This window comes from Elgaria multicarinata, chromosome 13, assembly GCF_023053635.1.
Source record: "Elgaria multicarinata webbii isolate HBS135686 ecotype San Diego chromosome 13, rElgMul1.1.pri, whole genome shotgun sequence".
Classification (NCBI taxonomy): domain Eukaryota; kingdom Metazoa; phylum Chordata; class Lepidosauria; order Squamata; family Anguidae; genus Elgaria; species Elgaria multicarinata.
The window spans coordinates 7,619,567-7,635,938 of record NC_086183.1 but is presented as its reverse complement, the minus strand read 5'-3'; the positions used below and the strand labels follow the sequence as shown (position 1 = coordinate 7,635,938).

The window sequence follows — 16,372 nt, the reverse complement described above, 5'->3', positions numbered from 1 at the left end:
ATCAGTTTCTGGATAGAAGAATGCCTGAGAATGAATTCCATGCATGCTTTGGAATAAAGGTGGAATATAAATTATAATGAAATCAAATAAATAAAATCATAAGCTCTTAACAGAAACTCAGGTTGAAAAGAGAAATGACTTTCAAAATCTTGACACCCCATCCACAAACTCAATCCAAAGAATTTCCTATGAAAATTTTACTTTGGGCATAATCCATTCCAGTTTCTAAAGATTAAGAACTACCCATTTATTATGAAAGCCTGCTTATAGAGCATCACATCCTTTATTTACTTATTTACACATTTCACACACACACACACACACTCAGAGAATAAATTTACAATCCAGGATTACTGTCTTGAGACCTTGGAGGAATGAATTTAGAGCATGTTAAGAACCAGGCAGGATGTTTGCCGTAAAATGTCTTCGGTGTAACTCATTCAAAACGTAGCCAGAAGCGTGTTGCATAATTCCATTCATCTTCCAGATTCCAAATCCTGCCTCAAAACTGAATGTAGCTGTAAATAAGATCCTTTTTCTCCAAACCTCTATTTTTCATTTGAAAAGCTTTCAAGTGTTCAAATAAACTTATGGAGGACTGAAAAGCACAGACACAACGGGCAGAAGAGAATTTCCTCCTTCCTCCATTGTCTTCCTTGACACAAATTCGTTGGTTTGCTTTTTAAACTAAAAAAATAGAATAACTGAGCCCAAGAATGACGTGTGGGGAAGAGTAGACGGCAAAGCACATATCCTGCTCTACAATATAAAACTGTCATTGGAAAAGTTAAAACAAACCCCTTGATTAAAAAAAATAAGCTGGAACTTCCAATACACATAGAGTCAAGGAAACTTCAACAACTGACATAAGGATACGTCCAGCCTCCACAGTGGAGAAGAAAAAGCATGGAAACACAGGCCTCTAACGCCTGGCCTTCTCAGAGTACTCCTTGGGAGTGCAACGCAGATTGACAAAGGAGACCACTGCAGAGAAATGCTGGCTCAAGTAATGCTCGAGCTGGAGCTGCATCCAATAGGTAAAACACATTCATTCCCCTGCTATTTGTACTCAAGTTTTCAGGTGGAATGATGAGCTGGGCCTGACCTATGAGGTTGCAAATGGCCATTATCCATGCAGCACTGGATTGTTTCGGACAAGAGACACACGCGTCAGTTCCTTGCCTTCGGACGCTGGAACAGGAACAGGCATGGGAGCAGTTGATGCAGCCCATCTGTAACTTATCTCTCCAAGTACTGGAATATACTCCGGTTTTCTTGAGCTGAAGTGCCATCGAGCCGCAGTCGTTTGGGAGAAGGGGTGACAATGGAAACAGGAGCTCTTTTCTTGACCTAGAAGATGGCGGGAGCCATAAGACCAGCATCACAAGTCAGTCCATGCTTTTCTAGCCCATAATCTGCCCAGACATACCTACTGATCATTTGATGCTGCGAAAAGAACCAGCATGCTCTCAGTTCACAGAAACATCCCTGCCTATGTAACCCAGAGACCATTTTTATTTGCCATGGGCAACCGGCTCTTTCCGAGTTTACATTAGATAAACCAAACCTGTCCGCATGTAAAGACTGCCGACCACAGGATAGCCACAGGCTGAAAGGAAGTGATGTGCCAATCCGGCCCAGGCAACATGGCTGGCTGGGCCAGGACCCCAAGCAGACAAACACACCAGCACACTGGAAGCATCTTTGTCGCATATAAGAATGGCAGGGGGATTGTTGGTAGATGGGGAACAAGAACTACCTTACTGGATCAAACAAAAAGATCCAGTTGATCTGGCATAACAGCCACCAGCCAGACGCACCAGGAAATTCACAAGTAAGGCAACAGGCATCACCTGCTTGCCCCCCACGACTGGTAATTATAATCAGCCTCTGTCACCACACACCTTAGTCATTTTCAGTTGTAAAGATTTAGATGCCTTAAACTTTTTCTCATAATAATGATGCTGTACCCCCTGGTCATTTCAGCTGCCTATTTTTGTGTCTTCTCCAGCTCACCTCTACTCTTCATACTCCTGACAATAATAACTAGCTTCTGCCCATACTTCCATGTTCCCAAACAGCCCCCAGTAAAGTTAAGCCACCCCTAAGCATTTGATGTGAGGACCATCTCCAAAGAAGAAGCCTGCCACAGCCATGGTACAGGACACATGAAGGTATGAAGGAGGCAGATGAGCTTTAGGTCTGGATCTGCTTGCCAGGCGAGAGTTCAAGTCTTCCCCAAGCCATTCTTACCAAAGCATACCCAGTTCAAAGAATGAAACATTTAAATACAGCCTAAATAACAGACTCCACTCAAATAAACCAGGCCTCTACCTGGGGTTTGGACTTCTCCTTCTTCTCCTCACTTTTAACCGGGGAGAGCGTCTGGAAGACAAAATTCCGCGAGTTCCTGGGGGCATTTGGGTTGAGGTCCGACATGGCTGCTAGTTTCTGCAGGATGGCTTTGGGCCGGTTCAGCAGCGATCCGTTCTTCAGCTGTAAAGTGGGAGAGAAGGGTAGCCAGAGGCACAACGCTCAAGCAACATGACTGAGTAAACTGAACACTATTTAGGGGTTCAGAAGAACAGCCAGTCAAGGCAGGGAAAATACATTCACTTAACATCTCAGTTTCTTAATCTTCAGTAGATACATATGTGAGCTATAATGGAAACCTGTTAGGAACACATAAGGCTGCCTGAATCAGAGCCAGACCATTGATCCATTTGGCTGAACATTGTAAATTCCGGCTGCCAGCAATCCGTTGCAGGGTTCTTCCCGGCCTTGGGATTCTGTAACTGGTGAAGGCAGCGTTCAGCCTGAGATCTTCTCCATGCAAGGCACATGGCTCTGCAACAGGCTCTCAGTTTGACATCCATGACTCAAAAAACTGGGCCCAAATCAATTTTCAAAAAAGCCCCCCAGCCCCCCTCAGATGTATGCCATTAAGCTACTAACCTGTGGGTTGCTAGTAGTCCGGAAAGTTTCAAATGGATTTCTGGCTAGCGATTTAGTTGCCTGTGCAGCTATTGTGGGGATTGCTAGGAGGAAAGATTGGTGAAATATTTATCTGTGGAATGGTGAAATATTTATCTGTGATTTGTTTAATAGATGTACCTTCCACTGTCCATATTTAAAATATCACTAAACTGTTACATTGTTGCATCTCTTCTAATTCCCCACCAGCTACCACTTGTAAAATGCAGAGGCAACAAGATTTTAAGATGACTAAGCAAACCGCTCTTAAGTGCAGCCAGTAGCAGGACTAGCAGAAGGGGAAGTTGAAAAATGTCTCTAAGAGCAAGCACCACCCTGAAGTTGTTTTGCAGGCAAGAACTTGGCAAAAGAAGCAACAGGAAAGCAACCGAGTACACAGAGTATACATATATTTTTCATACACACGTGTATGCTAACCTGTTCACTTTAAACTGGGGCTTCTCATTCTGCAGGTTTTTTATTTATAAGTTTTATGACAGTGAGGCACTTCATAGCCTACCAATGTTTAAAACAAAATTAATAAAATAAAAACATCACTAGGGTGCAAAACAGTTTCAGTCCATCAGAGCTTTGATTTAAAAAAAACTGGATAGTTCAGTGCAGAACTTTTACTCCCTCATCACTCCACCCCAATCAAACATTTTACTAGCACCCATACCTCTTCGGAAAGAAACAGACATACCTTTCTTTTGTAGGGACTTAACAGTGGCTTTCTTTGCCAGTTTCATGAACTGGCTATTTTCATCAATATCCTCCTCTTCCCCTTTCTCTGACTACAAATAAACAGAACTTCCATTAGATTAGGTGTTATCATAGAATAGTAGAGTTGGAAAGGGCCTATAAGGCCATCAACTCCAACCCCCTGCTCAATGCAGGAATCCACATTAAAGCATACCTGACAAATGGCTGTCCAGTTGCTTCTTGAATGCCTCTAATGTGGGAGAGCCCATGACTTCCCTAGGCAATTGGTTCCATTGCTATACTGCTCTAACAGTCAGGAAGTTTTTTCTGATGTCCAGCCGGAATCTGGCTTCCTATAACTTGAGCCCATTATTCCATGTCCTACACTCTGGGATGATCGAGAAGAGATCCTGGCCCTCCTCTGTGTGACAACCTTTCAAGTATTTGAAGGGTGCTTTCATGCCTCCCCTCAATCTTCTCTTCTTGAGGCTAAACATGCTCAGTTCTTTCAGTCTCTCGTTTCCAGACCCCTGATCAACCTCATTGCCCTCCTCTGAACATGCTCCAGCTTGTCTGCATCCTTCTTGAGTTGTGGAGCCCAGAACTGGACACAATACTCAAGATGAGGCCTAACCAGGGCCAAATAGAGGGCAACCAGTACCTTGAGCGATTTGGAAGCTATGCTTCTATTAATACAGCCAAAAATAGAATTTTCTTTTTTTGCAGCCACATCACACTGTTGGCTCATATTTAGCTTGTGATCTACAACAATTCCAAGATCCTTCTCGCTTGTAGTATTGTTCAGCCAGGTATCCCCCATCTTGTAACCGTGCATTTGGTTTCTTTTTTCTTGGTGCATTTATCCCTATTAAATTTCATTCTGTTATGTTCAAGCCCAGCGTTTCAACCTGTCAAGATCACTTTGAACTTTGTTTCTGTCTTCCAGGGTATTAGCTATCCCACCCAATTTGCAAATTATGTCATTTGCAAATTTGATAAGCATTCCCTGCACCTCCTCATCCAAGTCATTAATAAAAATGTTGAAGAGCACTGGGCCCAGGACTGCGCCCTGCTATACCCTGCTCATTACCTTCCCCCAGTTTGAGAAGGTACCATTGATTAGCACTCTTTCAGTCCAATTCTGTAGCCAACTGTGGATCCATCTAGTAGTTGTTCCATCTAGCCCACTTTTAGCTAGTTTGTGAATCAGAACGTCATGGGGCACTTTGTCAAAAGCTTTGCTGACGTCAAGATATATTATGTCCGCAGCATTACCCCAGTCCACAAGGGAGGTTACCCAATCAAAGAATGAGATCAGATTAGTCTGGCAGGATTTGTTCTTGACCAACCATGATGGCTTCTAGTAATCACTGCATTGTTTTCAAGGTGCTTACAGATTGACTTCTTTATAATCTGTTCCAAAATTTTCCCAGGGATGGATGTCAGACTAACTGGTCTATAGTTCCCAAGATCCTCCTTTTTAAAGAAAGGGACAACATTAGCCCTCCTCCAGTCGTCCAGCACCTCACCCATCTTCCATAATTTTGCAAAGATAATAGACAGTGGTTCTGAGAGTTCTTCTGCCAGCTCCTTTATTACTCTAAGATGCAGTTCATTGGGTCCTGGAGATTTGAACTCATTCAAAGAAATTAGGGTGTTCCTTGACCATTTGTTTATCAATCTCAAACTGCAATCCTGCCCCTTCAGCTTGTACTTCACTTTTTTCCAGGGGGGTCATAGACCCGCTTTTGGGAGAAGACTGAGTCAAAGTAGGAATTGAGCACTTCAGCCTTTTCTTTGTCATCTGTTCTCAATTTGCCATCCTCATTTAGCAGTTGAGCCACCATTTCTTTCCGCTGTCTTTTATTATGCACATACCTGAAGAAAGCTGTTTTGTTGCTTTTAGCATTCCTTGCTAGCCTCAGCTCATTCTCAGCTTTAGCCTTCCTGGTGCCATTCCTGCACTTCTGTGCTAGTTCTAAGCTAGCTAAGGTAGTTCTAAGTTAGCAGCAAAAAGTAAATAAAAATGCAGAAGGGATGTAGCTTGAATAGTCATCTTTACTAGTCAGCGTTATGCTTTTTAAAAAGAATACATTCAGTTAAGGCCATTCTATTTGTTATGTAGAAGCAAAACTAAATTTGCCACAGAATGTACAATTCTCTGCAGAGAATTGCAGCCAACCCTGCCTCTCTGACAAATGATACACATTTGTATCTTGTTCACATACTACGTGTGTTGGACTGCTACTCTCATAATCCCCATCGAGCATGATCATTGGTCATGCTGGCTGGGAAGGATGGGAGTTGCAGTCCAACACAACCTGGAAGGCATCAGGTTGGGGAAGATTAAGCCAGGATAAATGGGTCACCTGTTCCCGAAGCCACTGCTCCCGCTCAAAGCGCTCCTTCCTCCACTTGGCCTCTGTCTCGTCAAGTTGGTCTTCATTCTCATCATCGTTGTCAGCATCTTTGTGAAACAGATCCATCTGGGAAGTATCGTCTAAGAAGAAAAACAGAAAGAGAAACAGTTCTCACCACTGCAGACTGAAATGCTCCACTTAGAAGCAAAAGTGTAACTATAGAACAGCAACATGACCCAATGCAGAAGCTATGAGGATCTGGACCTGGGCTCAAAGCCCATCTCTGCAGTGGAGTTGCGGTGGGAACAGGCGAAGGTAGAGGCCGAGGGTTTGCTCCAGGAAGCTTGGTGAACTCACTCTTGCCTCTAGATATAGAACTTGCAAGCAACAGAGCTGTACATTTGTTAAAATCAAGATGTTTCCTTTAAAGCCACGCAAAAAGGAGATTCCACACAAGGCCCACTGCATTTTCTCTGGCTTAGCAACTGAAACCAAATACACCTGCTTCACAGAATTACATCAGTATAACACGGGGAAAAGGGGAGCAGCTATACTATTTCATTCTCTGATGCTCTGTCCCAATGGGATTGCTGGGGTAGAGCAGGCAGAGCATCAAGAAGCACATCCTTAGCATCCTCTCTAAAGTGGACGACGTGCTCCTCTTCCACATGTTCCTTAAAGCCCACTTTTATCATTGGCCATTGCTGCCTCTGGCTCTGACCAATGATTAAATCATTTTGATTCCTTCCCCAGTTATTTATTTATTTCATTTACTTATTTATTACGGTTATATCCTGCCTTTTTTCCTCCTTAAGAAACCCAACGTGGTGTACATAACCCCTCTTCTTTCCATTTTATCCTCACAACAACAGCCCTGTGAGGTAGGCTGGGCTGATAGTCTGTGACTGGCCAAAAGTCACCCAGTGAGCTTCGTGGACGAGTGGGGACTAGAACCCGGACCTCCTGTCTCCCAGTCTAACACTCTAACCACTACGTCACACTGGCTCTCAGTTAAAACATAGCTGGCAACCCAATCCCAAAACTTGCTTAAGAAACATCCTCCAGATAGATATTTAGTCACAAATGTTTAGAATTAAGGTGTTAAGAAAGAAAAGGCCTTGCTCTCTCACTCACTCTCAGACAGGATTGCCCAAAAGGTGACCCTCTTGCCCAAACAGACAAGCCATGCTTAACGGTCCTCTAGCCCAGGGGTGGGGGGCCATGTGGCACTCCAGATTGGACTCCATTTCCTATCAGCCCTATTCAGCACAGCCAATGGTCAAGGATGATGAGAGTTGGAGTCCAACATCACCCCTGCTCTAAACCCTTAGCAAACTTCCTTGAGTTTTCCGCCTGCCTGGGATTGCAAAACAAGGGGGGTTAGCAATCTATATCACAGTTATACATGGCTGAAGAACAGCATTCAGCTCGGTGAGTCACCAGTTGTCCAGGTCTGCTCTACTATGATTTTAGTAGAATGTAAGCCTATGCGACAGGGTCTTGCTATTTACTGTTTTACGCTGTACAGCACCATGTACACTGATGGTGCTATATAAATAAATAAATAAATAAATAAATAAATAAATGATAATAATAATAATAATAATAGGATGCTGTACCTATGTTCTTCCACCTGAACTTCCTCATCCGCCCAGGGCCATCACTGTGAAGGTCTCCATCAGCAAGGTATCTCTCCTGATACAGGCGCAGCTGCCGTTTGTCATCATCCAGCATCACTTTCCTAAAGGGAACCCGTGTAAGGAAAGGAAACTTAGATCAGCCTTCCAAGAAAGCACAACCACAAACTTAAGTGCATGCTTCGATGTGTCTGCAGCTACTGACATGTGTATTTTGTTGACTTGATCCTGGAGTTCAACATCGGTAGGCAGGTCCTCATCAAGAACCTCTTCCTCATATTCATCGAGTTCCTCGCCATCGTATTCATCCTCGCTTCCCACTTCGCTTCCTGAGAGCTCAGCCTCCTCTTCCATGAAGTCCTGCAATTTGCTAAAAGGTTCATGGGGATGGGGTGAGGAAACAAGTTGAGTTCTAAAGGATTTAAGGAGCTACTGTGCAGCCTAATGATTCATCTTGCCCAGAAGTGCCAACATCTGGCTGGCAGGGAGTCTCAAATACAGGCTCTCTTCCTGCCCTGCTACTAGAGAACATTTCTACCTGGCAACGCTGGGGCCAAGCCTGAGCCCCCATACATATGCAGCCTGTACTTGAATCACTGAGTCATTGTGCAGGAGTGCAAGACTTCAAGGTACATTCGAAAATATTGCGCATCCTACTAGGTTAGGAGGAATCCTAGTTTGAAATGGAAGTTTCCAGCATTCTGTCCAACTTGCAAATGAGTCCACAAACATCGTAAGCCTGCTGAAACATTGACTAGCCTCCAGACGCCATTTAAAATCAAGTCATGGTCTAAGCAGCGCTATGGCTGGGTTGGCCATTGTGACGCTTTAACTGAAACGCCAACCACCCTGCTCTCACAGCATAACATTTATTAGACTACTCAGGCAAGCCCCTAGAAATACATCCTTCAAGCCTATCCTTTTGTTTTATTTAGCTTTAGCTGCTGCATTAACCCAGTTTAAAGCAAAACTACAATAGCATTCTCTTTGCCAGTAAGGCCAGAATGGTTTACATACAGTTTCTTCTTCTGTCCTTCTCTTCGTCTCAAGACTTCTTCTTCATCATCAACTTCTAATTCGTCTTCACTCTGTTCTTCCTCCTGATCATTCTCTTCCTCCTCTTCTTCGTCATTATCCTATCAATCCGTAAAACAGAGTTCAGAAATGTCTGCAGTATCTTATTGCGCCCTATATTAAACTCTACCATTTCAACATGTTATTTTATTTAAATAACTGCTATTAAAGAGCTGAATTCCATATTGGGCACAATTAGAAAACACATTGAAATATCATGATTCTCTTATACTAGGGATGGAGAACCTCTGGCTGGATGAGGGCCAATAAACTGAAGCTGAATCCTGATAAGGCGGAAGTTCTGTGGATTGGCGGTTCCCAAGTCCAGAAATTGGGTAAGTGACCTGTTCTGGATGGGGCTGCACTTCCTCTGAAGGAGCAGGTGTGTCGCTTAGGAGTACTCCTAGATACATCTTTGCCACTAGAGGCCCAGCTGGACTCCGTGGCTCAGATTACTTGGGGCCAGCTTCAGCTGATCTGCCAGCTACGACCTTTCCTGGATGGGGATAACCTAGCCACAGTACTGCACGCACTGTTAACTTCCCTATTAGACTACTGCAATGCACTCTACATGGAGCTGCCCGTGAAGACGACTTGGAAGTTGCAGCTAGTGCAAAATACAGCAGCTAGACTGATGACCAGTACATCCCACAAAGACCATACAACACCGGTCTTAAAAGCATCGCACTAGCTGCCTATACACTTCTGGTCGGAATTCAAGGTAATGGTAATGACGTTTAAAGCCCTAAACGGCTTGGGACCTTGGTACTTGAGAGAGTGCCTCCCTCTATATATGCCTACCCGAGACTTGAGATCTGTTGGAGAAGCCCTCCTCTGCATCCCACCAATGCAAGACATACATATGGAATGCCTTCCCCTTGGAGGCCCGACTGGCACCAATGCTGACTTTATTCCGGTGCCAAGTAAAGACATGGCTTTTTAACAAAACCTTTGATGGCTAAATTCACCAAGCTTGCACACTGTTTGAATTGTTTTAATTGGTTTTACTGCTTTTAAATTCTATCCTGGTTTTAGCTTGGTTTAATTTGTTTTTAGCGGTGTATATTTATTGTTTTATATTGCTGTATAATTTTATCTGTATGTCACCCTGAGATCCTAGTAATACAGGGTGGGATACAAATGTTTTAATAAATAAATAAAGAAGCTTCAAGGGGATTAGGCAAGTTCATAGAGGATAATAAGGCTACTAGTCCTGATGGCTATATATTACTTCCAGTATCAGAGTCAGAGTATACCTCTCTATTCCTGCTGTTAGGATACACAAACAGAAGGGCGCTATTTGCAGTCAGGTTCTGCCGTAAGCTTCCTATAGGCCAATTTAGGTTCTGGCCTCTGTGGGAACAGAACGCTGGTCTAAACAGGCCTTTGGTCTGATTCTGCTTGGCTCTTCTTAATGTCATTAAGCAGGACTGTGCCTACACCAAGATTGCTCAGGAACCTAGAAAGCCCACCGAATGAGCTACCGGATGCAGAATATAGATTCATGAAAGGTTTCATTTTAGGGGAAAAAGAGCAGGTTTCTAGGCCTTATGGTAGTGAAAAGAGACCTGAAAGAACATGGGCAACATCTGCTAAAAGAAGCTGGGGGGATGGGTGGGCTGAACAAGACTGTGAGTGTTTAAGGGCAAGGTTTCGGTGCCTCGCATAACTCCTCCAAGTTGATGGCCATCACTCCATGACTAGCAAAGCTATAGTAAATTATGCAAAGTAAGAGAAAATATGCAGTTGCTTAATACACGCCTAACTTCTTCAGGTTGCAGAATAGTTTTTCTCAATGCAGAATTTCCGTGCTTTCTCCTTGGGCTGCACACAACCCTACCAATGAGCTTCTGGCTTTCCCCAAAACTGATCAATACAAAATAACTTGAACTGATCAGTTGAGCAAAGCCTTGATGCACTTTTTGCAGAGTTAGAGAGCAGTGGTATTTAAGGTTTTGGCAGGTGGGCATGTTTTATGTTCCGTTCTGAATAGGGATGACCACATGAAAAAGAGGACAGGCCTCCTGTATCTTTAACAGATGCATAGAAAAGGGAATTTCAGCAGGTGTCGTTTGTATATATGGAGAACCTGGTGAAATACCTTCTTCATCACAACAGTTAAAGCTGCAGGAGCTATACTAGAGTGACCAGATTTAAAAGAGGGCAGGGCACCTGCAGCTTTAACTGCTGTGATGAAGAGGGGATTTCACCAGGTTCCCCATACATACAAATGGCAGCTGCTGAAATTTCCTTTTCAATACAACTGTTAAAGATACAGGAGCCCTGTCCTCCTTTTCATATGGTCACCCTCGTTCTGAAGGAACTATAATAGGGCATGGTACTCACTTCTTCTTCACTATCAAAAGCATGGTCATCCGTTAAAAGCTGGAAGTCTCCAAACTCTTCCTGCTCTTCATCTTCCACTTCTCTACAAGAAAAGGATGTGTGTGTGTTTAAAAGAAGACAACAGTATTCTTACTTAGCAGTTGGAATGTAACGGGCTGAGCAACCTGCCTCACCTAATTAGCCAAGACAGAAGAGGACAAACAAGAGAAGTAGTGTCGGAGCACCTTAGAGGTGGACTTGTTTATCATGACAATCTCTAAGATGCCAGAACACATGTTTAGCCATGGCTAATCTTTTTACACTAAGGTCAATTCCATTATTATTCATAATAAGGAAAGGTAACGCCACCTGGTGGGGATCAGATAGACAAAGACTTCCTTTTAACCTAAAAGCTTTGATATTCAGATGTAATGACATCAAGCCTAATAAAAGGTATTCAGTCCAATTTAGAATCTGGAGCATGCAACATGGGACACATGGACATACCTGCTGTATAAGCAGACACCCCCCTATTACCCCAATCCAAAGGACAGCTCTGTACACACAAACACACCCTTATATGCTCCCCTCCACTGAAGTGAATAGGAAAACCTTTGAAGAATTGGAAATTGTGCGCATTTCCCATGTCCAAGTCTCACCTGTCAGATGGAAAGGAGCCAGAACAAAGAGCGAGTGCTTCATCCATTGGATCCTCAGGGCTGCTCTCTTTTTCCAGTTTAGAGGTGGCTGAAGAGGCTCGAATGGGAGAATCTGAGAAAGGAACCAGAATGGAGAGGCCATTTCAATAGGCTCCAGCTGGTAACCTATGGCCAGAATCCAATGTGCCCCAGATAGAGTGTTCTTGCCTCCCTTGACACTGGAAGTGGCATGACAGCAACAGTGCCGTGGCTCCAGCCCCTTGGTCCTTTTGGTTACCCTTTTCTGCACCTTCTCCAATTCTACCATATTGTTTTTGAGGTGCAGTGACCAGAACCGAACAGTGTTTTCACACCATACATTTGAATAAAGGCAGTATGATACAAGCAATTTTATTTTTTCTATGCTTCAGTCAAACAAGCATGAAAACTTCTCTCCTCTATTAAACATTAAATTTGCTGGTTGTTTTTATTTTTTATCCTAGTGGTTTTAACCAAGTTGCATTTTTATCTATTTTTATCTATTGTTTTATTGTTGTTTTAAATATGCTGTAAGCTGCAATGGGCATTGTGTAAACAGAAAGGAGGGTAAAAATTATTAAAAATAGCCATTAAAAAACCAGACAAAGTTAAATTTACCGGGTTTACTAGGTATCCATTAGTCTCTTTTCCTTGTTCTGCCTGCAAGCACTTTGATTCCAGCAATATAATCTGGGCATAGAATTTAGTACAAAGCCTACTGAAGATGCAGGGCACAACTCCTACTCACACACACAAACCAGGGTCTCTCCTCAGGACTCACCCTGAGATGAAAACTTTCCAGAGCAAAGGTTGAGCAGTTCCTCCATGTTTGGCTTCGGGCCGCTGTAAGTGTTAGGAGGGTGTTTGTCCTGGGAAGCAAACTGGCCAGAGCACAGATCTAATAGTTCATCCATATTGGCATCCATTGCGTTCTCATCCATGCTGGCCAACGGTAAGCGGTTCTTGGATACCTGATATTTGCTCCGGTGATGGCCAACATTCAAAAACCTGAAAGCAAAATTCATTACTAGCTTTCATTTAAAAACAAAAACAAAAAAAAGAAGTCTGCTGCCAGAACTGGCTCAGATGGCTTGACAAGCGGAATGGGATACAGATCTCCAGGAAGGACTGAGGGATGGGCTTCTTGCATGGCACAGACACGGGACAAATGCCACAATCGTTCTGTTTCAGCAAAGGGATCAAGAAATACACAGTTCCACAATAGACCTGTATGAACTGAAGAACTCTGAAAACTGGCTAACACATCAAAAATTTGTCACTTGATTTCATATGCAAGCTGCTAAGTGTTTTAGGACATTGGGGATGGGACCCTGAGAATTCCACGTGGAAGGTAGCTATCGTCACCACATTCAACTTCCACCTGCAGTGATTTCCATCCATCCCATTTTTTCTCATATATACACACACACACCTCTCTATTGAAAGTGAGCTCATCCCCTTTCCAGACCACCTCAAGAAGACCTCATTGGTGTAATTTGAAAGCTTGGAATCTTTCTGCAACCAGTAGAAGCTGATGGCAGCACCATGCCTAAGCACTCTTGGCCTAACCTTTGCAACAGTAAATTAGCCATTTCTGATAGCAAGAAACCAATCACAGAAGCATGGATATATTTTATCACTCAGTTCTGTAGACTCAAAAATTCATGCAACACAATTCCTTGTGTGCTCAAAGAGTGTATAACACAGCTTGCTCCCTAAAAAGTGGATTTAGGGTTGCAGCATTAAAATGGGTTTTTGGAAGTGCTGCCTGCACAAGAGAGCCAGTTTTCTGGTTACATACCCGTCTGAATCAAGCAATTGACTTTGGGTGTCATCTTCGATGGAGAATTGAAACTGGAACCTCCCAGCCGCTGGAACTGGGCTTTTCTCTTCAGGTGTAGCGTTATAGAGATCTTGGGAATCCTCTATGGGTAAGGAAGGCTCAGATGCCTTTCCTGAACTCTAAGCAGATTCCAAACATAACACAGATTGATGAAACACTGATTAAAAGGCAAATCATAACTGAACGCAAACCAGAATTCAGACTGGGAGGGGAAAAGGAGAAGACAGAGGCAGAGGAAGACTAGAATTCTGTAGCTTATAAACTGAAATACTACAAAATTTAAATCAATGATTAACAATTGCACACACACATATCCATTTGCAAAAAGAAATAAATCTAGATATAGCTAATAAAGAAAGTCCAGGTGCCAAATGTGTTGCCGAAGGGAATGGATTAGCACAGCAGTTCATGGGGGCTAATTACTGCTATCGAGAAGTTTATCAATGGAGGGATAGCAATGTGACTTACTAAAACACACACATAGTTTTTATGCTATTAGACGGATGAAATTAAAATACTGGAACAGTTTACAAAGATACAGCTCTTAATATCAAGCAGGAGAGGGTTAACTGGCTGGATCCAGGAAGTTATAAATGCCTAATTGCAAAAGAGAGTGGTTCTGGCTAGCTCAAAAGAGGCAGTCATAATGCCATTCCTTGAGCAGCCCTCTACGGACCCTCAAGATAATTCCAACTATCAGCTGGCTACAAATATGTCCTTTTAGGCAAGGTGCTTGAAAGGATGGTTAATGCAGAACAACTCCAGACCATCTTGCGTCTAGAAAATTGCTGCCATCCATTTCAATCTGGTTTCTGGCCCAACTTTGAGACTGAAATGCACTGGACACCCGATTGGCTGACTAGGCCATGAGAATGACAAGGGGAGTGCAACTCTGTTAATTCTCCTAGATTTCTTGGCAGCTTTTTGATATCCGCCACGGTAACCCTCTGGACAGTCAGGAAGGTTGTACTGGTGTGTGCAATTTTCTTTTTCAGGTATGGTAAACACTCCATACAAGATGCAAACTTCATGAAAACTTACTATTCACCATATCTAAAAGCACTTTCTAGGTATTGCACAGAGATTAAAAGAGGAGATATTCCCTGCTTGCAGGTTCATCATCTAACAGACACAATATAAAAAGGAATGGGGAGGGAAGAAGAAAACCAGCAAACACAAGTACCAATTTCTTTAAGTTACAAACTGCTACATAATCATTCCTCTAGTGACTGGCTGGAATCAGCTAATATTCCAAAACAGCAAAAGTATCGAAGCAAAGCTTACCTTGGATGCGGAGCTGATAAAGCTTGTTTTGAAAAAGCCGGGAGAAGGAGAGCGGACAGCTCCAATGGCAGGCAGGAAGTTGCCGCCTCGTGCCACTTGCTTATTGCAAGGCTGATAGGAGGGAATCATGGAACTGATGAGCTCAAAGCTGCTGTTGTGGCTATTTTCCTTTGCCAAGTTTGGCATTAAAAATGAATCTTCATCTTCTAAGGGAGGAAGAGAAAAAGAGAAAATTCCAACCAGCTTTAAAGGAATCAAAGCAAGTAAAGATCAAACCTGATGTTTTTTGGAGGGAACTGCCCCTACTTTGGGATGGTGGGTTTTTTTGTCTTTTACATTTTGTACTTCGTCATACTTTGGGGTTTCACCCAAGCGTGCTGACGCTTCCCTCTTTTTTCGTAGAAGCCCCATTTTGGCTCCAATCCTGAGTGCATTATTAGAGGCAGTGAGATTTTACTACATAAACCACACTCACTCACTCCACGCTGTCTTTCAAATGCAAACAAAAACATTTTGACACGCTGATGGTTATGGGGAGAATCTTTTCAGACCCTAACTATGGGAATGACAGAGTTTGATATGAAGTGTGAAGCAAAATTCATTCACAGGGCCTCCCTGAAATAAGATTGCCTTGGAGCAGAAGTACAAATTAATCCTACAAAACATCCTATTTGCAATAATGACTCGCAAGAAGTACTGTTTTCAGAAGTCACCAGTCAAGTCAAACGTTTCCAGTATTGCCTGGGAACTACTGAAGCATCTGAAAAGTACAAGCACACTATAAGGCACAGATCCTCGAGTTAGATACAACAGATCTGCCCTCTTCAAAGCCAAGCATTTCTGCTCTCCTTGCCCCTGGAATTCTCTATTCCGCCTAACCACCATATCCTGTATATCTCACTCCAAGGTCTACGCACACAGCTCTTCTCCACACACTGCTTCACATACAGCAAGTGTAGATTTGATATTCTAGCAGTCAGGGACTTCCAACCTCACTTTTCCCCTTAACAAATCCAAAGGATCATGTGACATGACTGTTTAAAACAGGGCCGCTTGCGGGCAAAATCTGTTCCAGAGGTGGTTTCCCTAGAGGCCTTATCAAAATTTAACCAAACTAGGATAAAATGTTTGTCCATGGTTTCACTCCAAAAGAAAAGAGTAATAAGACAAACATAGTCCACAAAAGTTACTATTACATATCTTTTCGGTTTCTGTAATACATGCAAGGGAGTTAAAGAGAAGCTTCTTAATACAGAGGTGCATTGTTCAAAACAGAAAGAAACAGGATGGAGACAAGCGAGATGGTGGATGGCAACTACAGAAGTCAGATGTTTTACCTGGCTTGTCTGGTCTTTTGCCCATGGCTTCCTCCATCTCAGATTTTTCACCTGGAAGAGAACACCTGCAACAAACAATTTTAGGCTAAATGCAGGATAATCACATTAAAAAGGTAATAGGAATCAATCTATAACTGGCAGTATACAGAGGAATGTAGAG

General features: G+C 43.0%; 1 protein-coding gene across 1 annotated transcript in view; it reads right to left on the bottom strand.

The window, feature by feature from the left end:
* Positions 1-284: 284 nt before the first annotated feature.
* The window catches only part of CLSPN (claspin), a 35,248-nt gene continuing 19,160 nt past the window's right edge, over positions 285-16,372 (bottom strand). Inside the window, exons 12-25 of the mRNA XM_063140843.1 lie at positions 16,213-16,277; positions 14,876-15,081; positions 13,550-13,710; positions 12,530-12,756; positions 11,731-11,842; positions 11,093-11,174; positions 8,690-8,808; positions 7,878-8,042; positions 7,655-7,776; positions 6,045-6,175; positions 3,677-3,767; positions 2,956-3,038; positions 2,335-2,496; positions 285-1,350 (exon numbers count right to left, since the gene is read on the bottom strand). Coding sequence (XP_062996913.1) covers positions 1,240-1,350; positions 2,335-2,496; positions 2,956-3,038; positions 3,677-3,767; positions 6,045-6,175; positions 7,655-7,776; positions 7,878-8,042; positions 8,690-8,808; positions 11,093-11,174; positions 11,731-11,842; positions 12,530-12,756; positions 13,550-13,710; positions 14,876-15,081; positions 16,213-16,277 — 1,837 coding nt within the window. The 3' untranslated portion in view covers positions 285-1,239. The remainder of the gene's footprint in view (positions 1,351-2,334; positions 2,497-2,955; positions 3,039-3,676; positions 3,768-6,044; positions 6,176-7,654; positions 7,777-7,877; positions 8,043-8,689; positions 8,809-11,092; positions 11,175-11,730; positions 11,843-12,529; positions 12,757-13,549; positions 13,711-14,875; positions 15,082-16,212; positions 16,278-16,372) is intronic.